The sequence below is a fragment of the Mesoplodon densirostris genome, chromosome 6 (assembly GCF_025265405.1).
Source record: "Mesoplodon densirostris isolate mMesDen1 chromosome 6, mMesDen1 primary haplotype, whole genome shotgun sequence".
In the NCBI taxonomy this organism is placed as follows: domain Eukaryota; kingdom Metazoa; phylum Chordata; class Mammalia; order Artiodactyla; family Ziphiidae; genus Mesoplodon; species Mesoplodon densirostris.
Genome location: NC_082666.1, coordinates 76,072,446 through 76,096,313, shown reverse-complemented (window position 1 = coordinate 76,096,313; position 23,868 = coordinate 76,072,446). Strand labels below are relative to the sequence as shown.

Here is a 23,868-nt window from a genome sequence, read left to right as displayed (position 1 = left end):
CTTCAGGGTGTGTCTGTGTCTAAAGCAGTAAGTTAGCAAGGACCACCACAGGGAGAAAGAGGGCAGAAGCAACAGAAGAAAGAGAACTTGTGCTGTGAGGCTGTCTGAGCAGGGCCAGTGCAGCGGAGTCCTCAGCGCCAGGCTCTAGGGTGACAGCAGCGAGCCCTCTACGCACAGTCTTCCCTGCGATATAAAGACCGCGCCTGGAACTTATGGGCAGTGAATATATATTTTACGAGTGCAGTGACTGAACGTTTCTTCCACTTTTGACAAAAGAATATGTTCTTCCATGGACTTTGCCTCTGTGACGCGGCTGCCATATTGCCCTTAAGTCCTTGAAGTATGTTGTTGGCCTTTTAATCGAAGTAGTGCTAGACTGCCTACCCACAATTTTGGCAAGGCTTCCTATCTCTGTAAAATCAAATCAGAACTTTCTTCATGCCCAGGTTATTTTGAATCTCTCAGTTTGACTAGTGTAATTGTGTGAAGAAAACACAGTCTAACACTACGGAGTTGATACTGAGGTAGGGTTTCTATGGTGATGCAAAGGAAAACTGATTTTCTTGTTTCTTGTTTTGTTAAGTTTCTGAGAAGGGGAAACAGGTCTTCAAAGGTCCTGGGACATTTGTCTGGGTTATTTTCTGCACTTTTTGTAATTTTCCAGGAGGAGAGAATAGCAGAGGCCAGTTACCCCTACAAATGCCTCCTAGTGGTTTGGCTTTAGAGGGATTTATCTGGTCTGGAGGGAAAGTCAATCCTGCCAAACAGAGGTGGAAATAAGGATGCTGAAGGTTAGCAGAGCAGGAACGCTCGGACTTGAATGTGGACACAGATCCCCTGGGGGGCTTCTCAAAATGCAAAATCTGATTTGGAGGTCTGGGGTGGGGCCTGAGATTCTGTGTCTCAGAAGCAACCAGGTGATGCTGATGTTACTGAACCAAGGACTACTCTTTGGGTAGCAAGAGTTTCAAGTACTAATAGAAACGGTATAAATTATATCTGCTTTTTTTTTTTTTTGCGGTTCGCAGGCCTCTCAACTGTTGTGGCCTCTCCCGTTGTGGAGCACAGGCTCCGGACGCACAGGCTCAGCGGCCATGGCTCACGGGCCCAGCCGCTCCGCGGCATGTGGGATCTTCCCGGACCAGGGCACGAACCCGTGTCCCCTGCATTGAGCAGGCGGACTCTCAACCACTGCGCCACCAGGGAAGCCCCTATATCTGCTTTTAAACTGCTTAGTGAATCGTATTCATTACATGGACGGTGAATTCATCAGGACTGCAAATTCTGAGCTGTATCAAAATGAAATACCCTATGTTGATGTAAGTCGGGGTCAGCAATTGGATTCACCAGTAGAGAAATGCCCAGGTGGTTAAAGACAGTACAAAATGTACAGCTGGAAAATCTTAATCAGATATCAAAGTATCTTAGCTTTTGTTGAATACCATACTGCCCATCCTCATTGTAGTACCTGAGGCTGTAACTAAAAGCAAACCAAGAACAAAAGGCAACAATAGACTTGGCTTCCTAAGGGATGTGGGGCTTCTGTGGGCGGTGGGTTTGAGGGTCACTGAGAAAGCATCTGAAATGCAGTCATGCCTTGTTAGCCACTCCTGGGAGCCCCATTCACACCAGAACACAATGTCAGGGCACTCCTGGCTTTGCACAAGTAGAAATGGCCCACACTTGCTGCCCATGCATTCTAAGTACTGTCCAGGACTCTCTCTCATACCTTTCTTTTTTCATACCATTTATCCATGAGTTCCTCCTGAATAGTTCTCCTTTGTCTTCCAACATAGTTCTAGTGCTGCTCATCTGAAAATCATTTGTAAGCAACTGCTTTAAATAGAAAAAAGAAGGAATCCTTCCTATAAGAAAGAAACCAAACACCTGAAAAAGGAATTCGATTTCATGAAACAAACACGCTTGAAGGCATTTTCCTTTCAGGTTTTCTTGCCATCATATGCTGGGGATTCAACCTCAGAAGGCCAATTTTGGAGATTTCCAGGGATATTTGATACTTGTTTTGAAAACGTTAAAATTCAACTCTCTATATAAACACACATGTGAATACGAATGTAATTGTACCTTTTACAAAATGTATTGTTGAGCCAAACTCATTTGGATGTATGCTTCCCTGAATATAATCAGAAATTGTCCATAATGTTCAAAAAGGCCAGGGTCAGCAAACTAGAATCCTCGGGCTAAGTCTGGTCTACCACCTGGTTTTTGGATAGCCTGTGAACTAAGACTTACCTTTACGTTTTTAAATCATTGAAAAAAAAATCAGAAGAATATTTTGTGACATGTGAAAGTTATATGAAATTCAAAGTTTAATACCCATAAATAAATTTACTTATTCATTTATGTATTGTCTGTGGCTGCTTTTATGCTACAGTGGCAGTTGAGAAGTTGCAACACAGACAATGTGACTAGTGTTATGGGTTGACTCGTGTCCCTCTCTCCCACATTCAGCTGTTCCAGTCCTAATCCCCAGTACCTCAGAATGTGACCTTTGGAGATAAGGTCTTGACAGAGGCAATCTAGTTAAAGTGAGGTCATGAGGGTGGGCGCTACTCCAATATGCCTGGTCTGCTTACTAGGGGGGATACTTGGACACAGGTACACACAGAGGGAAGATGATATAAAGAGACAGAGGGAGAAGACAGCTATTTACAAACCAAGGAGAGAGGCCTGGAACACATCCTTCCCTCACAGCTCTGAGGTGAGGGAAGGAACCAACTCTGCCAACACCTTGATCTTGAACTTCTAGTCTCCAGAACTGTGAGACAATACATTTCTGTTGTCGAAGCACCCAGTGTGTCGGACTGTTACATCAGCCCTAGCAAACTAATACAGCGAGCAAAACTTAAAGTATTTACTATCTGGCTTTTACAGAAAAAGCTTGCTAACACCTACTCCATGGGACTAATTTTTTAAAAATTTTTATTGGAGTATAGATGATTTACAATGTTGTGTTAGTTTCAGGTGTACAGCAAAGTGAATCAGTTATACTATATCAATACATATATCCGCTCTTTCTTATATTCTTTCCCCATATTGGCCATTACAGAGTATGGAGTAGAGTTCCCTGTGCTATACAGTAGGTCCTTATTAGTTATCTATTTTATATATAATATAAAAGAGTATATGTCAATCCCAATCTCCCAACTCATGGGACTAATTTTTTGCATTTAATGCTTTGAAGCCAGCAAGCACATGCCTCATAACAAGCAACAGAGACTCCAGAAATCCTCTTTATCTCACATCTACCCTAGTCTTTAAATACTTTTTCTCTGGCAAATGAGTTGGGAACAACCAACCAATGGCACATTATCTTGGATAAAACAGAATTACTGAACAACCCCAACTCAGTACCTCTTGCTTCAAGCCAGGAGGGCAGCAAATTTGTTCCACTAGCTCCATGGATGTAAGAATTTTAAATAACGGGAGGAGTGAGAAAAGGAAAGGAGAATGCAGAGACAGGAAGAGAATTTTAAGTTCATTTTTGAACCTTTCAATACAGAATTATGTAACTAAAACATTGTGTCACAGGGCCCCGACACCCTCTTATAAGACCAACATCTTTAAAAGCTGCCAGTTCTCTTGGGATATCTCCCATAGATCCAGTTGGCCCTCAGAGAATTTAATGGAAGATGAAAAGACAAGACAGGTTAATTCCATTATAAAACAAATTGCTAGTTAGTCTGGGACTTTTTGATCTTCACATGATCAAAACTCTGGTCTACATTGCTATTAATAAAAATAATGGCAAGAACGAGATTACTAATGACAACAAACACTTAGTGAGCATTTTTTATGTACCAGGCATTGTCCAAAACACTTTAAATGAATTATTTCATGTAATCATCACAATAATCCTATGAAATAAGTATTTTTATCCTCATGTGACTGATAAAGTAACTGAAGTTTACAGAAATTAAGTTGCCCAAGATTACAGAACTGGAAAATGGCAGACCCAGGGCTCAAGACCAAGGATGTAGGGTTCCAAAGCCCAGCCTTTCAATGTGGGCCACGTGGCCTTAACGGTATATGAAAAAAGCAAAATCTTGGTGCCCCCACAGTTTTATTCACCTGAAAAAGTCACTGTGTTTTCTTCCTCTTTGTATGAAGCATGTCTTCCATTCTGATGCTTTGACATTTGGGACCTTGCTGACACTGGAAGAGACCGCTCCTTCAGGATTAGCTAATTTCTAGAGAGAGCAGAGAGCTCCCCTGGGACCCCCCCCCCTTTTATAATTAGAGCAACGAATCCAGAGCTCACTCCCCAACCACCTGCTTTGTTGGGCTCTCACACTCAGACCACTATCCACCTGCCCTAATCACCCCAGGGCCAGGTACCGGACAACTAGGAACACAAGAAGCCCCTATGCCCCAGAGCCTGCTGAAATTATTCAAACTAGCTAATCCTAAACCTGCGAACCCTGCCTCCCTTCTTCCTTTCCACGGAAACCATAATAAAAGATCTTAGCTACATTTCCCCCTATTCCTTCTGCCTCATAACCAACCCTGGTTCCTCCCCACATGGCACTGCATGGAGTGACTTGTCCCACCTCTTGGGAATGGTGAGTAACAAGCTACCTTTTCAATGACAATCCTCTCCTCACCTACTGGCCTCACCATACCCAAATAATGATAAAACCTACATTTTAAAACACTCTTATAGGGCTTCCCTGGTGGCGCAGTGGTTGAGAGTCCGCCTGCCGATGCAGGGGACACGGGTTTGTGCCCCGGTCCGGGAGGATCCCACATGCCGCGGAGCAGCTGGACCCGTGAGCCATGGCCGCTGAGCCTGCGTGTCCGGAGCCTGTGCTCCACAACGGAAGAGGCCACAACAGTGAGAGGCCCGCGTTCCGCAAAAAAACCTCAATAAAACACTCATAGCCTCATCTACCTCCCGTGCCCCTGTTTCAAATACCTACCAAACAATGCCTTAAATGATGACTTCTACCAACAAAGGTGCTCGGAAATGAAACCAAGCAACCAACCACCTGCTCCTCCACTAAAAAACAAACAACAAAAAACAGTAAAACAAGAGTTTCAGGAACCTTTCGCTGTTTTCCCTCCTGCCTAAGGCTGAAGCATTCCGCTATTGATATGCCGCTCTCCCGAAGTTTGTGTCATACCTCCCAACTTTCCTGGGAAGCAAAAACAAAGGATGCGGAACTCCCCCACCTGCATCTTGAATAGGGTTTCTCTTTTGGGGATTAGGGCATCACACTTAAAATCAGCCAAGAGCAGATAGGAGAGCTAAAAACAGCCACATTCCTCACCTCAACTGCCCAGATCCTGCGTTCATCATGGGAAAAAAGCGTGACCGTGGTGGGGAAGCCAGGCAATGCCTCCTCCTCCTCAGGCTGCTTCAGTGCATGGTCTCGTCCTGGGCCTTCTTCTGAATGTCACAGACAATCTCAAGATTCACCATCAGTGTTTATTTGCCAAGGTACACTCTTAACTTACGAGTAAAGCAAAGGATTTACTATCCACCAAAGAAGGGCACTGATTCAAAGAAAGCCTGAATCACCGCCAGCCTATGAGCCTTCAGTAGCTTTCTGCTGAAAGGCATGGAAACTTGGTTGTGCTGTGCGTCTGGGCTGGAACAAAGAGGATGCTGGGAAAGCCAGATTGTGCTGGCCACAGCTTGTCAAGCCCATTCATCTGGCGAGAGGAGTTATGGCCAGTGACCCTCTGTACTTGTGTGACCGAGGCAAATTCATTCATGCTCCCTTTTCAGGCTGAGTAAACAAGATCCAGCAAGACTCTAGGTTAACCAATAGCTGGTTAAGTATGTGCTTTGGGCACAATAAAGCAGAAGCACCAAAATAAATAGCCTTGTAAGGAAAAAAAATACCTAAGTTTTGTTAGATTTCCTTACCATTATTTATTTATTTTTTTTGCGGTACGCGGGCCTCTCACTGTTGTGGCCTCTCCCATTGAGGAGCACAGGCTCTGGACGCGCAGGCTCAGCGGCCATGGCTCACAGGCCCAGCCGCTCCACGGCATGTGGGATCTTCCCAGACTGGGGCACGAACCCGTGTCCCCTGCATCGGCAGGCGGACTGTCAACCATTGCGCCACCAGGGAAGCCCCTTACCTTTATGTTTAAAGCTGATTTTGGTTTTATTTTGAATGACACACGGGGACGTGGGAAGAGGAAATACAGTTTTTTTTTTCAGAGCTCTGGGTCTGTAAACCTTAATTCAAAATTGACCCAGAAAGAGGCGGAGATCACCTTCCTCCCCACGGATACACCAGAAATACAGCTACACGTGGAACAACTCCTACAGAACACCTACTGAACGCTGGCAGAAGACCCCAGACCTCCCAAAAGGCAAGAAACTCCCCACATACCTGGGTAGGGCAAAGCGGAGAGATCCCCACACAGAGGATCGGTGCCGAGGGGCACTTACCAGCCCGAGAGGCTTGTCTGCTCGCCCGCCGGGGCGCGCAGCGCTGGAAGCTGAGGCTCGGGCTTCGGTCAGAGCGCAGGGAGAGGACTGGGGCTGGCGGCGAGAACTCAGCCTGAAGGGGGCTAATGTGCCACAGCTAGCCGGGAGGGAGTCCGGGAAAACTCTGGAGCTGCCGAAGAGGCAGGAGACTTTTTCTTCCCTCTTGGTTTCCTGGTGCGCGAGAAGAGGGGATTAAGAGCGCTGCTTAAAGGGGCTCCACAGACGGGCGCGAGTCGCGACTGAAAGCGCGGAGCCCAGTGACGGGCGTGGGACGCTGGGGCTGCTGCTGCCGCCGCCGAGAAGCCTGTGTGCGAGCGCAGGTCACTGCCCACACCGCCCTTCCGGGAGCCTGTGCAGCCCGCCACTGCCGGGGTCCCGAGATCCAGGGGCGGCTTCCCTGGGAGAACGCACGGCGCGCCTCGGGCTGGTGCAACGTCACGCCGACCTCTGCCTCTGCAGGCTCGCCCCGCACTCCATGCCCCTCTCTCCCGCCCGGCCTGAGTGAGCCAGAGTCCCCGAAGAGGCTGCTCCTTTAACCCTGTCCTGTCTGAGCGAAGAACAGACGCCCTCCGGCGACCTACACGCAGAGGCGGGGCCAAATCCAAAGCTGAGACCCAGGAGCTGTGAGAACAAAGCAGAGAAAGGGAAACCTCTCCCAGCAGCCTCAGAAGCAGCGGATTAAAGCTCCACAATCAACTTGATGTACCCTGCATCTGTGGAATACATGAATAGACAACACATCATCCCAAATTGAGGAGCCCGGAGTCAGTGCTGTGCCTCTGAGGTGGGAGAGCCAACTTCAGGACACTGGTCCACAAGAGACCTCCCAGCTCCACATAATATCAAACGGCAAAAATCTTCCAGAGATCTCCATCTCAACACCAGCACCCAGCTTCACTCAACGACCAGCAAGCTACAGTGCTGGACACCCTATGCCAAACAACTAGCAAGACAGGAACACAACGCCACCCATTAGCAGAGAGGTGGCCTAAAATCATAAAAAGTCCGCAGACACCCCAAAACACACCACCAGACGTGGACCTGCCCACCAGAAAGACAAGATCCAGCCTCATCCACCAGAACACAGGCACTAGTCCCCTCCACCAGGAAGCCTACACAACCCACTAAACCAACCTTAGCCACTGGGGACAGACACCAAAAACAACGGGAACTACGAACCTGCAGCCTGCAAAAAGGAGACCCCAAACACAGTAACATAAGCAAAATGAGAAGACAGAAAAACACACAGCAGGAGAAGGAGCAAGATAAAAACCCACCAGACCTAACAAATGAAGAGGTAATAGGCAGTCTACCTGAAAAAGAATTCAGAATAATGATGGTAAAGATGATCCAAGATTCTATTTCCCAGATCCAAAATCTTGGAAATAGAATAGACAAAATGCAAGAAACAGTTAACAAGGACCTAGAAGAACTAAAGATGAATCAAGCATCGATTAAAAACACAATACATGAAATAAAAAATACTCTAGATGGGATCAATAGCAGAATAACTGAGGCAGAAGAACGGATAAGTGAGGTGGAAGATAAAATAGTGGAAATAACTGCTGCAGAGCAAAATAAAGAAAAAAGAATGAAAAGAACAGAGGACAGTCTCAGAGACCTCTGGGACAACATTAAACGCACCAACATTCGAATTATAGGGGTTCCAGAAGAAGAAGAGAAAAAGAAAGGGACTGAGAAAATATTTGAAGAGATTATAGTTGAAAACTTCCCTAATATGGGAAAGGAAATAGTTAATCAAGTCCAGGAGGCACAGAGAGTCCCATACAGAATAAATCCAAGGAGAAATACACCAAGACACATATTAATCAAACTGTCAAAAATTAAACACAAAGAAATCATATTAAAAGCAGCAAGGCAAAAACAACAAATAACACACAAGGGAATCCCCATCAGGATAACAGCTGATCTCTCAGCAGAAACTCTACAAGCCAGAAGGGAGTGGCAGGACATAATTAAAGTGATGAAGGAGAAAAACCTGCAACCAAGATTACTCTACCCAGCAAGGATCTCATTCAGATGTGATGGAGAAATTAAAACGTTTACAGACAAGCAAAAGCCGAGAGAGTTCAGCACCACCAAACAAGCTTTACAACAAATGCTAAAGGAACTTCTCTAGGCAAGAAACACAACAGAAGGAAAAGACCTACAATAACAAACCCAAAACAATTAAGAAAATGGGAATAGGAACATACATACCGATAATTACCTTAAATGTAAATGGACTAAATGCTCCCACCAAAAGATACAGATTGGCTGAATGGATACAAAAACAAGACCCATATATATGCTGTCTACAAGAGACCCACTTCAGACCTAGAGACACATACAGACTGAAAGTAAGGGGATGGAAAAAGATATTCCATGCAAATGGAAACCAAAAGAAAGCTGGAGTAGCAATTCTCATATCAGACAAAATAGACTTTAAAATAAAGACTACTAGAAGAGACAAAGAAGGACACTACATAATGATCAAGGGATCGATCCAAGAAGAAGATATAACAATTGTAAATATTTATGCACCCAACATAGGAGCACCTCAATACATAAGGCAAATACTAACAGCCATAAAAGGAGAAATCGACAGTAACACACTCATAGTAGGGGACTTTAACACCCCACTTTCACCAATGGACGGATCATCCAAAATGAAAATAAATAAGGAAACACAAGCTTTAAATGATACATTAAACAAGATGGACTTAATTGATATTTATAGGACATTCCATCCAAAAACAACAGAATACACATTTTTCTCAAGTGCTCATGGAACATTCTCCAGGATAGATCATATCTTGGGTCACAAATCAAGCCTTGGTAAATTTAAGAAAATTGAAATTGTATCAAGTATCTTTTCCGACCACAATGCTATGAGACTAGATATCAATTACAGGAAAAGAGCTGTAAAAAATACAAACACATGGAGGCTAAACAATACACTACTTAATAACGAAGTGATCACTGAAGAAATCAAAGAGGAAATCAAAAAATACCTATAAACAAATGACAATGGAGACACGACGACCCAAAACCTATGGGATGCAGCAAAAGCAGTTCTAAGAGGGAAGTTTATAGCAATACAATCCCACCTTAAGAAACAGGAAACATCTTGAATAAACAACCTAACCTTGCACCTAAAGCAATTAGAGAAAGAAGAACAAAAACATCCCAAAGTTAGCAGAAGGAAAGAAATCATAAAAATCAGATCAGAAATAAATGAAAAAGAAATGAAGGAAATGATAGCAAAGATGAATAAAACTAAATGCTGGTTCTTTGAGAAGATAAACAAAATTGATAAACCATTAGCCAGACTCATCAAGAAAAAAAGGGAGAAGACTCAAATCAATAGAATTAGAAATGAAAAAGGAGAAGTAACAACTGACACTGCAGAAATACAAAAGATCATGAGAGATTACTATAAGCAACTCTATGCCAATAAAATGGACAACCTGGAAGAAATGGACAAATTCTTAGAAATGCACAACCTGCCAAGACTGAATCAGGAAGAAATAGAAAATATGAACAGACCAATCACAAACACTGAAATTGAAACTGTGATAAAAAATCTTCCAACAAACAAAAGCCCAGGACCAGATGGCTTCACAGGCGAATTCTATCAAGCATTTAGAGAAGAGCTAACACCTATCCTTCTGAAACTCTTCCAAAATATAGCAGAGGGAGGAACACTCCCAAACTCATTCTACGAGGCCACCATCACCTTGATACCAAAACCAGACAAGGATGTCACAAAGAAAGAAAACTACAGGCCAATATCACTGATGAACATAGATGCAAAAATCCTCAACAAAATACTAGCAAACAGAATCCAACAGCACATTAAAAGGATCATACACCATGATCAAGTGGGGTTTATTCCAGGAATGCAAGGATTCTTCAATATACGCAAATCAATCAATGTGATACACCATATTAACAAATTGAAGGAGAAAAACCATATGATCATCTCAATAGATGCAGAGAAAGCTTTCGACAAAATGCAACACCCATTTATGATAAAAACCCTGCAGAAAGTAGGCATAGAGGGAACTTTCCTCAACATAATAAAGGCCATATATGACAAACCCACAGCCAGCATCGTCCTCAATGGTGAAAAACTGAAACCATTTCCACTAAGATCAGGAACAAGACAAGGTTGCCCACTCTCACCACTCTTATTCAACCTAGTTTTGGAAGTTTTAGCCACAGCAATCAGAGAAGAAAAGGAAATAAAAGGAATCCAAATTGGAAAAGAAAAAGTAAAGCTGTCAGTGTTTGCAGATGACATGATACTATACATAGAGAATCCTAAAGATGCTACCAGAAAACTACTAGAGTTAATCAATGAATTTGGTAACGTTGCAGGATACAAAATTAATGCACAGAAATCTCTGGCATTCCTATATACTAATGATGAAAAATCTGAAAGTGAAATCAAGGAAACACTCCCATTTACCATTGCAACAAAAAGAATAAAATATCTAGGAATAAACCTACCTAAGGAGACAAAAGACCTGTATGCAGAAAATTATAAGACACTGATGAAAGAAATTAAAGATGATACAAATAGATGGAGAGATGTACCATGTTCTTGGATTGGAAGAATCAACATTGTGAAAATGACTCTACTACCCAAAGCAATCTACAGATTCAATGCAATCCCTATCAAAATACCACTGGCATTTTTCACAGAACTAGAACAAAAAATTTCACAATTTGTATGGAAACACAAAAGACCCCGAATAGCCAAAGCAATCTTGAGAACGAAAAATGGAGCTGGAGGAATCAGGCTCCCTGACTTCAGACTATACTACAAAGCTACAGTAATCAAGACAGTATGGTACTGGCACAAAAACAGAAAGATAGATCAATGGAACAGGATAGAAAGCCCAGAGTTAAACCCACGGACATATGGTCACCTTATCTTTGATAAAGGAGGCAGGAATGTACAGTGGAGAAAGGACAGTCTCTTCAATAAATGGTGCTGGGAAAACTGGATAGGGACATGTAAAAGTATGAGATTAGATTACTCCCTAACACCATACACAAAAATAAGCTCAAAATGGATTAAAGACCTAAATATAAGGCCAGACACTATCAAACTCTTAGAGGAAAACATAGGCAGAACACTCTATGACATAAATCACAGCAAGATCCTTTTTGACCCACCTCCTAGAGAAATGGAAATAAAGACAAAAATAGACACATGGGACCTAATGAAACTTAAAAGCTTTTGCACAGCAAAGGAAACCATAAAGAAGACCAAAAGACAACCCTCAGAATGGGAGAAAATATTTGCAAATGAAGCAACTGACAAAGGATTAATCTCCAAAATTTATAAGCAGCTCATGCAGCTCAATAACAAAAAAACAAACAACCCAATCCAAAAATGGGCAGAAGACCTAAATAGACATTTCTCCACAGAAGATATACAGACTGCCAACAAACACATGAAAGGATGCTCAACATCTTTACTCATTAGAGAAATGCAAATCAAAACTACAATGAGATATCATCTCACACCAGTCAGAATGGCCATCATCAAAAAATCTAGAAACAATAAATGCTGGAGAGGGTGTGGAAAAAAGGGAACACTCTTGCACTGCTGGTGGGAATGTGAATTGGTACAGCCGCTATGGAGAACGGTATGGAGGTTCCTTAAAAAACTACAAATAGAACTACCATATGACCCAGCAATCCCACTACTGGGCATATACCCTGAGAAAACCATAATTCAAAAAGAGACATGTACCAAAATGTTCATAGCAGCCCTATTTACAATAGCCCGGAGATGGAAACAACCTAAGTGTCCATCATCGGATGAATGGATAAAGAAGATGTGGCACATATATACAATGGAATATTACTCAGCCATAAAAAGAAATGAAATTGAGCTATTTGTAATGAGGTGGATAGACCTAGAGTCTGTCATACAGAGTGAAGTAAGTCAGAAAGAGAAAGACAAATACTGTATGCTAACACATATATATGGAATTTAAGAAAAAAAAATGTCATGAAGAACATAGGGGTAAGACAGGAATAAAGACACAGACCTACTAGAGAATGGACTTGAGGATATGGGGAGGGGGAAGGGAAGGAAAAAAAAAAAAAAAAAAACAAAATTGACCCAGAGCCAGGATCAAGGCATGACTTTTAGCTGTTCTACTTCTTAAGACCACTAGGTTCTTGGGATAAATTAGCAATATCAAGACAGTCTGACAAGATTTGGAGCAAGGGTCTTTTTTGCATATACTGCAAAAGAAGGAGGATTTGAGATGGGCCCTATTTGTGGGATTGACGTGAGTGACAGCCAGCTGTCATCAAGGCACACGCTTTCCCACAAGTCCTAGAATGTCCACAGTGTGGGTGGACAGGGTGAGCCTCTGCCCCAAGCCAGCACACACTCAGTACCTTAAAGGGAGTTGTGATCCCAGCAGAGGCCGAGGGAAAGGCCCATTGTCATCAAAACCCTAAACAGCCCTGGACTGCGACAGTCACTAGCGCCTTCAAAACATGTGCCAAATTCCCAGCCCAAGGGAGTTTATCACACACCATCTGATGACCATCCCAGGAAAGGTCCTCAGTTCCAGGGAAAACAATCCACAGTAACAGCAGAGCGTGAGTCCAGATTTCAATATCCAAGTGAGAAAAATAAGGACTGTTTGCCCTGTTGTTTTTTTTTTTTTTTTTGCGATACGCGGGCCTCTCACTGTTGTGGCCTCTACGATTGCGGAGCACAGGCTCCGGATGCGCAGGCTCAACGGCCATGGCTTATGGGCCTAGCCACTCCGCAGCATATGGGATCTTCCCGGACCGGGGCACGAACCCGTGTCCCCTGCATTGGCAGGAGGATTCTCAACCACTGCACCACCAGGGAAGCCCGCCCTGTCTTTTTTTTTTTTAAGGGGCAATTCACCTAAATGAGTAGAAATAAAGAAATCCCATACATGTTTGCTTCTTTCTCAATTTTAATTCAGCTCCAGGTGACTCTGATTTGTGAAAACAGTTGTACTAAATTCCTTTCTAGCCCACTAGGGGGAAATCTAACCCACCTCCGCAAAATTTTCTTTATTTTTTTTAAAGTAATAATCACAGAACCAAAATTTTTAGGCTGAAGCATACGTTGAAATGTTATCTTTCTCTATCTCTTCCACCCTTGCCCATATTTAAAAATTATTTGAATCTTTGTGGTCATGGAGACTTCTAGAAAAGCACAAACCAGCCATCTTAAGTTGGGAAATTGTTTTAACAGGCAATCTGAATCACTTCCAGTTCAGCTTGAATTTATTTCCTCAAATTACATATTCATCAGTTATGGAGAACAGCTGGTCATCTTTCTCTGCATCACATTATTCTTTAAATTCCTGAAGACCTCCAGGTCACGCCTCTCTTTCAAGCAAAATGAGCCAGCTCTTCAACTTGGCCATAGAGTTTACATCCCAACCCTTTAACCACGTGCTGCTCTTCTCAACTCTCTCTACATCACTCCACCCTCCCCCATACCTCCAAACTACAGCAATACAGACTAAACTCTGAGGAGAAAAATGAAGTTGCATCCTTTATAAAAAATCACTGATAGTAGGGTTTCCCTGGTGGCGCAGTGGTTAAGTCCACCTGCCGATTCAGGGGACGCGGGTTTGTGCCCCGGTCCGGGAAGATCCCACATGCCGCAGAGCGGCTAGGCCCGTGAGCCATGGCCGCTGAGCCTGTGCGTCCAGAGCCTGTGCTCCGCAACGGGAGAGGCCACAACAGTGAAAGGCCCGCGTACCGCAAAAAAAAAAAAAAAAAAAATCACTGATAGTAAGTAAAGTGGTTTTCTGGGTTCTGTGAGTCACTCTAGCAAATTATCAAGCCTAAGGGGGGGAATCATGGGAACCCCTGAATTTATAGTCAAATGGGCAGTAATGTGGGGAGCCTGGGTGCCCATTTGCAGCTAGTGTCTGAAGTGGGGGCAATCTTGTGAGACTGAGCCCTTAACCTGTGGGTCTGGGCTAACTCAGCGTAGTTAGTCTCAACTGAATTGAATTGTTGGACACCCAGTTGGTGTCTAAGAATCAGAGAATTGGTTGTTGGTGAGAGAAAAAAGTCTCTCAATAAGTAACACTGAACCGAGGCTCCAGGTGCAACCTTGGCTTCAAGCACAGGTAAGAAGAAATTCTCTCTCCTCGGGACCTCCTCAGGACCTCAAGCGTTACCATGGAAAACATGGGTTTTATTAAGACCTAGTATGAATCTCCAATCCAGACCTTACCGGATCCGTGGGGCTGAATGTTCCCTGACTCAGTTTACTCACTTGCAAAAGCGGGACAATAATTCTACTCTGGGGGCCACTGGAACTATTAATAAAATAATGGATACATCTAAAATACTGGGTTGGCCAAAAAGTGTGTCCAGGTTTTTCCATACAATGTTTTGCCCTTTTGGCCAACCCAATATGTAGAATGGTGCCTGGCACATTGTAGACCTTAAAAATGACAACTGGTTTTATTCAAACCCTCAATCACAGAAGAAAACCTGATGGTAGCACCAAGGTTCATACTGAGTACAGTTTCCAGTGTGATATAATCAGTGTGAGATATTCCAAAGTAATTAACACTGAATACAGATGTTCCTTGATTTACGATGGGTAACCTCCTGATGAACCCATCTTAAGCTGAAAATACCATAAGTCAGAAGTGCATTTAACACACCTAACATACGGAACACCTTAGCTTAGCCTAGCCTACCTTAAACGTGCTCAGAACACTTACATTAGCTTACAGTGGGGCAAATTCATCTAACACAAAGACTATTTTATAATAAAGTGTTGAATGGCTCATGTAATTTATTGAATACTGTACTGAAGTGAAAATCAGAACGGTTGTAGGGATACAGAGTGGTTTTAAGTGTATCCATTGGTTGTTTTCTTTTGAGATTGTGTGGCTGACTGGGAGCTGTGGCTCAGTGCTGCTGCCCAGCATGACCAGAGAGTACGGGACCACATATCGCTAGCCCAGGAAAAGATCAAAATTAGAAGTACGGTTTCTACTGAATGCTTATTACTTTCGCACCATCAAAAAGTAGAAAAATCAAGTTGAACCATGATAAGTTGGGGACTGTTTGTATTTTGTTCATTTGGCAAAATTGTACTGGACCTTTACCGTATGCCAGGTGGTATTCTGTGCATTAGGGGTACAGTGAAAAAAAACCAAGCACTGGCCTCCTGGTGTTTTATTCTACTGGGTGGAGACAGACAATAAAACAAAGAAACAAGTAAATATATATGTGACGGGACTATGTACTATGGAGAAAAGTAAAGCAGGGCAAGGGAGCTAAGTCGCACTCGGGTATGAGGGCTATTTTACGTAGAGTGGCCAGGGTAACCCTCATTGAGAAGTGAGGGGGAAGGCCATGCAGATATCAGAGGGAAAAGCATTCCAGGCAGAGGGAACAGCCACTGTTAAGTGCCATGAGGCAGAGTATTCTTGGCATGTTCACCAAACAATGGCTGGAGTGGAGAGAGAAACAGGATGAGAGGTAGGAGATGAAGTCAGAGGGAGAAAAGGGGCCATTTCCAGTTGTGTTTGAGACCACAGTAAGGGTTTCGGCTCTTCTCTGAGTGAGCTGGGGAGCCACTGGAGGATTTTAGAGTCATGAGGTGATCTAACATGTTTTTTTAAAAAGTCTTCTGGGGCTTCCCTGGTGGCGCAGTTGTTGGGAGTCCACCTGCTGATACAGGGGACGCGGGTTCGTGCCCCGGTCCGGAAAGATCCCACATTCCGTGGAGTGGCTGGGCCCCTGAGCCATGGCCACTGAGCCTGCGCGTCCGGAGCCTGTGCTTCGCGACGGGAGAGGCCACAACAGTGAGAGGCCCACATATGGCAAAAAAAAAAAAAAAGTCTTCTGGTTGTTGTGCTGAGACTAGGGTGTGGGCAAGGGAGTGGGCAAGAGTGGAAGGAAGGAGGCCAGTGAAGAGGGCACTGCAATCATCTAGAGAGGACAGCAGTTTGGCCCAGGGTAGCAATGGTGGGGATGGTAAGACGGGGTCAGACTCTGGTTGTGTTTTGAAGGTCAAGTTGATAGGATTTGCTCTTGGATGTGGGGTAGGAGAGAAAGAAAGGAGTCAAGGATGAATCTTAGATTTCTGGCTGAACCTACTGGAAGGATGAAACTGCCATTTACTGAGATGAAGAAGACACTGAAAGAAGCAGGGTTTGGTGGGGGAGGGGAGCAGAGCGCTGGCAGGCGTCAAGTGGGAGAGCCCTAGAAGACATTCACATGGAGTCCAGTGGGCAACCAGGAAGTCTAGAGGACAGAAGCCCATGCCTGCAAGGGCACTAAAAACAGGTGTTGCCCCTTCTACCATTTTAAAGATTTCAAGGTAGATCAAATATACTTTAATTTTTAAAAAAAGTTTAATTCTGAAAATGGAAAACATAGTTAAATAAAAATAAAATTTCCCCCTTAAAATTTTTTTTTCAAGGTCCTGTTTTTAGGGCTTCACAGTTCACCTAACTCTTTGCTGTTCAAAGCGTGGCCCCTGGACCAACAGCACGATATGCCTTGGGGCTTGTTAGAAATGCAGACTCTCCAATCTTCCCCAAAGCTGAGTCAGAATCTTCATCTTGATAAGATCTCCAGGTGATTCATATACACCTTAAAGTCTGAGAGGCACTCGTCTAATTAGAATCACCTGGATAGCTTTTTAAAACTATAGGTCCAGGCAGAATAATTAAAGTCAATCTCTGAGAGTGGGCCCAGGCGTGTTATCCTCACCAAGGCCCCCAAATGGTTCTGACGTGCAGTCTGGGTTAGAACCACTGATCTAACTCTTCCCTTCTTGGCCTGCTCTCTCTGTACTACTGGGTTTATATTGCTGATGCTCTTAGAAACCCATCTCCAAAGAGGTGTGCATATCTCAGAGAGCAAGAAGGTGTGTAGCTAGAGTAACCATCTGTTGAGCTGGGATCGGTGCCCCCTGTCACTCTCAGAAGTATCGTGGTTTAGAAGATAAATTATATGTTCTCCCAGCATAGTACAAAAGGGCTCTGGGCTTTATATTTCTGGATTATAAAGTCAAAATAAGAACAGCTAGGACAAAACACCAGATGGCCTTTGGTTTGACAGATGAATCCAGTGTAGAGAGACTTCTGGTGCTTAGATATTAGTTTTTAAGGTGTTCTATGTACAGCTTATCAGAAATACATACATAAATTCCCTCAATTTGTAAGGAGGGTTAGAGAAAATCAGTCTCCTTCCAGGGGCTGGATGGGGTGGAGCTCTTAAAGTTTCAAAGCCAACTGCTGATTAGCTGGGAACTGATTATCAGCCTGTGATTACCCCTGGCCTTAGCAAAACTTCTCCTTCCTTTTCCTTTTGGATCGTTTATTGTTTATTAGCTATTCCACCCTCAGGCTCAAAGGGACAAGGAAAGAAGGTGAAGAAAAAGTGAATTTAGCAGTCCTGCTAATAAGCTTGGTGGGAAAGAAAATGGAAATAACTGGACTGTTTCTGGTTACCTGTGAATTTAAATTCTTTTGGCTCATCCCTTTTTCCAAATTATTCCCAGCTGGTGTGAGGGCTCATTGAAGGCCTACTGATTGCCAGTAAAATTAAAGTAATCTTGTATTTTGAAAACTCTGTAATCTCCCAGAAATAGGCCTTGGAAGCTTTCCTTCCTAATTTACCAAGGACACAGGGTGAGGGCAAGGCAAGCACCTCTGCATCTTATCAGAGCCCTCCCCACCCCCTTCCTCCCCTCACCACCAATTCTTAGGTGCACATGAATAGAATTTTTTAAAAAATATTTTCTGATGTAGATAAGAAATTATTTTACATCAGCTTAAGGCAAATAGCATAATCACTGTTAGACAAAAGGACCCAAGTGGAAAATCTACACTCAGGAGTAAAGACTTATGTGCATATAGATTGTATCACAAGTTTTCCTAGTTGCATCACTAGGATAGCTATGAATACTTCCACAAGGCAACCACAGTATAAATGTTTAAAACATGTTCTGTTCATGTGTCTAAAATGTCTGGAAAAGAAACTATCCATGTGCAAAGTAGAAGAGCCAGATGCTGATAAGCTAGTTAAAGGGAACTCTTGTTAAATAACAATAATAAGGGAGTCTTCTTGTTAAATAACTTGTTAGGGTGGGTAAAACATCCAAAAATACCTGTTGAATTAGAATAAGATTATCAATGGAATCTCTACAGACCAGAGAGGTACTTTTATGGGCTTCTGAGTGCAAGTGGGAGTGTGTGTGTGGGGGGGTGGGATCTGTTCTCTGCCTTCTGGACTCTAAGTCAGAACAAGCTAAAAAAGTGGAAGAGGGACTTCCCTGGTGGCGCAGTGGTTAAGAATCCGCCTGCCAATGCAGGGGACACGGGTTCGAGCCCTGGTCCGGGAAGATGCCACATGCCGCAGAGCAACTAAGCCCGTGCACCACAACTACTGAGCCTGTGCTCTAGAGCCAGTGAGCCACAACCACTGAGCCGGCATGCCTACAGCCCATGCTCCACAACAAGAGAAGCCACCTCAGTGAGAAGCCCGCGCACCGCAACAAAGAGTAGCCCCCGCTCGCAGCAACTAGAGAAAGCCCGTGCACAGCAACGAAGACCCAACACAGACAAATATAAGTTAATTAATTAATTTTAAAAAATAATAAAAAGGGCTTCCCTGGTGGCGCAGTGGTTGACAGTCCACCTGCCGATGCAGGGGACACGGGTTCGTGCCCTGGTCCGGGAAGATCCCACATGCCACGGAGTGGCTGGGCCCGTGAGCCATGGCCGCTGAGCCTGCGCGTCTGGAGCCTGTGCTCCGCAATGGCAGAGGCCACAGCAGTGAGAGGCCCGCGTACCACAAAAAAAATAAATAAAATAATAATAATAATAAAAAGGTGGAAGAGGTCTCTGTAGCTAAGAAAGCACCACAAGCTGGTGTTGCCCTGCTAGGCCCTGGACCAATAATAATATTAGCAGCTTGAGCAGAAGGCCTTATCTTTGATCTCTGTTGACAGTTAACCACAGGCTTTTCCTTCCAGAGCTCTTGGAAGGCAGAAGCAGGTGGTCCCGGAAAGCAGTGCTGGAAGGAGGCCCCCCAGTGGTTAAACTTAGATGCCTAGGGACAGTTCAGCAGTAATTGAGACAGGTGGGCCTGCTGAGAGGTGCTGCTTCCTTTTCCTTAGGGGTTTAGGTGCCTTTTAAAATCTTACTCTAAATTATATCTTGACTGAAATATATTACACAGTACGGCTTAAGATGATGAGTTAATGATGTCTGGTCTTTGAACAAGGAGTTCTATTTTAATCTAAAATTTTTAGCTAGATCATAAGCTAAATATTCTGAGGCCCACCTAGCTAGGTCCGGCAAAACCCTCACTTAGGATTACAAAAGAAAGGAATATCAGCAATCAGAAGAACAGCCCTATCAATGAAGGGATTTCCCAACCATTCAAAGTGGCAAACTTTTTAAACCAACAGGATGGGAAATACACAGCAATGGCGACTATAACCAGCATTACTTATGATTCTTTTGAAGTATATACTTACCACACAACCTTCTAGCAGCAGACCTGTGGTGGTTTTCAACTTCAAAGTAAACCTTAAAAGAAAGTTGTATCACTTGGCCTTTGGGGACCACCTCAGAGAGAGACTCATATGTGTATAGGGTATTTTTACATGTGTCTAATGGCCTGGACATCATACTTCTGCAGTTAGTGCAAAGGTAAATAAAAATAAGCAAACATCATAACCACTTACCCCGTGCAAATAGGGAAAGGAATGTTGAGGAAAAAATAGCCTCGAATCAGAGTGAGTCAGAGTTGGTGAGGCCAGGAATATCATTCCTCACCCTGTACGTAGCTCTGGACTTTCAGGCTCTTGCTTTAATCTCACTTCCCAACATGAGGTGCAGAAGAGTTTTATATGGAAAGACAGTGTTAGCCTCCAATTCTTGCATGATTTGGTACTATCTTGGGTGAAATGTACTCAGTAACAAATTATGTTCGCAGAGCGTGGCACATCCCTGCATGGAGAGCCTGGGCTCCTGAGAAGGAAAAGGCCAAAGTCTCGATGCTGGCTTCGTGCTCTGGCCCTTCACACTTTCAGTGACCCTGACAACAGAGGCCTTCCAGGCCTCTCCTTCCCCATCTGGGGTAATTTTACTCCAGATAGATCCACTGGTTACAGAGTCAGGTGTAAGGTTCTATGGTACCATTTTCATCAAGTTCTTTGAGACCCTCCAAAGAAAGATACCATTAAAAACAAAAACAAAAACCACTAAATTACTTACAAAGAAAGATGACCCTCCCTGGTATCTTATTCCATCCATGGCGCAACTTTGGCAAATTATACGTGAAAATTCTGGGCAACTCTACACTGAGAAGCAGTGAGTTTTTCTTTGCTTCTCTACTTCTCCACAAAAGAAGCATTGCAGATGGAACCAATGGTTTCATCTCAAGGAACCATTTCCTCAAGGACTCTGCTTCAAAACCCAGGCTGAACTAGAGACCAAGGCAGGGAGGGGCAGCTAGCAGTGTAGATGGAAGTGCTCAACATTATAATGGGTACTTTCTGGTATTAAATAATGTTGCCTGGAGCTTTAACAAATACGGGGGTGAGGATATGGTTGTGCTGTTGCTTTTCTAAGTGAGTTTTTAATTAGCCCTTGACTAAGACCCAAGACCAAGACCCGCTTGACTCTAACTCAGAATTTCCTTAACTGGTCTATACAAGGTGCCTCTCTTGAGGTTACCACAATCAACAAACTGCAGAACAGTCAAGAGAGGCAAGTGGCTTCGGAAATGCTGGTCTAAACTCATAGATGCTTGAGAGCAATTTTTCTGTTTCAAACACTGAAATAAATGAGTTAAATCTGCTTAGAGTCACTCACAGTTTGTCCTTGATAGCTGGAGCTATCAATATACCTCTCTAGAAAGTAAAATCACCCCCACTAAAGCTCCTCAAGTTTTCCAGGGGCAGTAAGACACACAGTGCTGAGAGCACAGCTCCGTTCAGGTACCTGGGGTTCCTGGTCATGACCACTGGGATCCCTCTCATAGCTTTCTGCATACAGTCTGATGGTGGCCCGCACACCACTGGAGGAACTGAGCCGGAAGATGAGCCGAGATGCATCTGAGAAAATGATCCTCAGGCCCTAAGAGCAAGAATATCAAAGGATGGATCAGTGAACAAATGAATACACAGCTAAAAATGACAAATACCGACCTTGGAGATTAGTGTATTCTTATCATCCAAAGATGCTCGGCATTGTGACAATTTATAATTGGCTCTCTACACTCACCAAACAGGACAGTGAGGTAAACCTAGAAGCTACTTAAGGTTATCTATTTGTCTCTATTCTATTTCTGTTGCCTTCTGGTTCATGTTGGGGGAGGGTTAGGAGCAAAACTATGAATAGATGCTCAAGTTCCCTTGGTCTGGTGATGTGGAAATCAGAAAGCGGTAAAGGTAACAAGGATGGGGTGATATTTAATAAATGTCCCTGGGGTAATACCTAGGAATAAACCTATGTAAGGAGACAAAAGACCTGTATGCAGAAAACTCTAAGACACTGATGAAAGAAATGAAAGATGATACAAACAGATGGAGATATATTCTGTGCTCTTGGATTAGAAGAATCAACATTGTGCAAATGACTGTACTACCCAAAGCAATCTACAGAGTCAATGCAATCCCTATCAAACTACCACTGGCATTTTTCACAGAACTAGAACAAAAAATTTCACAATTTGTATGGAAACACAAAAGACCCTGAATAGCCAAAGCAATCTTGAGAAAGAAAAACGGAGCCCAAGGAATCAGGTTCCCAGACTTCAGACTATACTACAAAGCTACAGTGATCAAGGCAGTGTGGTTCTGGCATAAAAACAGAAATATAGATCAATGGAACAGGATAGAAAGCCCAGAGATAAACCCACGCACATATGGTCACCTTATCTTTGACAAAGGAGGCAAGAATATACAATGGAGAAAAGACAGCCTCTTCAATAAGTGGTGCTGGGAAAACTGGACAGCTACATGTAAAAGAATGAAATTAGAACACTCCCTAACACGACACACAAAATTCAACTGAAAAACTCAAAATGGATTAAAGACCTAAATGTAAGGCCAGACACTATAAAACTCTTAGAGGAAAACATAGGAACACTCTATGACATAAATCACAGCAAGATCCTTTTTGACCCACCTCCTAGAGAAATGGAAATAAAAACAAAAATAAACAAACGGGCCCTAATGAAACTTAAAAGCTTTTGCACAGCAAAGGAAACCATAAACAAGATGAAAAGACAACCCTCAGAATGGAAGAAAATATTTACAAATGAAGCAGCTGATAAAGGATTAATCTCCAAAACATACAAGCAGTTCATGCAGCTCAACAGTAAAAAACAAACAAGCCAATCCAGAAATGGGCAGAAGACCTAAACAGACATTTCTCCAAAGAAGATATATGGATTGCCAAAAAACACATGAAAGGATGCTCAACATCACTAATCATTAGAGAAATGCAAATCAAACCTACAATGAGGTATCACCTCATACCAGTCAGAATGGCCATCATCAAAAATCTACAAACAATAAATGCTGGAGAGGGTTTGGAGAAAAGAGAACCCTCTTGCACTGTTGGTGGGAATGTAAATTCATACAGCTGCTATGGAGACAGTATGGAGGTTCCCTAAAAAACTAAAAATAGAACTACCATATGACCCAGGAATCCCACTACTGGGCATATACCCTGAGAAAACCATAATTCAAAAAGAGTCATGTACCAGTGTTCATGGCAGCACTCTTTACGACAGCCAGGACATGGCAGCAACCTAAGTGTCCATTGACAGACGAATGGATAAAGAAGATGTGGCACATATATACAATGGAATATTACTCAGCCATAAAAAGAAACGAAATTGAATTATTTGTAGTGAGGTGGATGGACCTAGAGTCTGTCATATGGAGTGAAGTAAGTCAGAAGGAGAAAAACAAATACCGTATGCTAACACATATATATGGAATCTCAAAACAAAAAATTGGTTCTGATGAACCTAGGGGCAGGACAGGAATAAAGACGCAGACATAGAGAATGGACTTGAGGACATGGGGAGGGGGAAGGGTAAGCTGGGACAAAGTGAGAGAGTGGCACGGACATATATACACGACCAAACGTAAAATAGCTAGCTAGTGGGAAGCAGCAGCATAGCACAGGGAGGTCAGCTCGGTGCTTTGCAACCACCTAGAGGGGTGGGATAGGGAGGGTGTGAGGGAGATGTAAGAGGGAAGGGATATGGGGATATACATGTGCATATAGCTGATTCACCTTGTTATACAGCAGAAACTAACACAACATTGTAAAGCAATTATACTCCAATAAAGATGTTAAAAAAATAAT

At 43.3% G+C, this 23,868-nt stretch overlaps 1 protein-coding gene across 1 annotated transcript in view; it reads right to left on the bottom strand.

The window, feature by feature from the left end:
• The window catches only part of PGM5 (phosphoglucomutase 5), a 202,840-nt gene that overhangs the window by 19,842 nt on the left and 159,130 nt on the right, over positions 1 to 23,868 (bottom strand). The window contains exon 10 of the mRNA XM_060101197.1: positions 21,487 to 21,621. Within this exon, the coding sequence (XP_059957180.1) occupies positions 21,487 to 21,621 (135 nt within the window). The remainder of the gene's footprint in view (positions 1 to 21,486; positions 21,622 to 23,868) is intronic.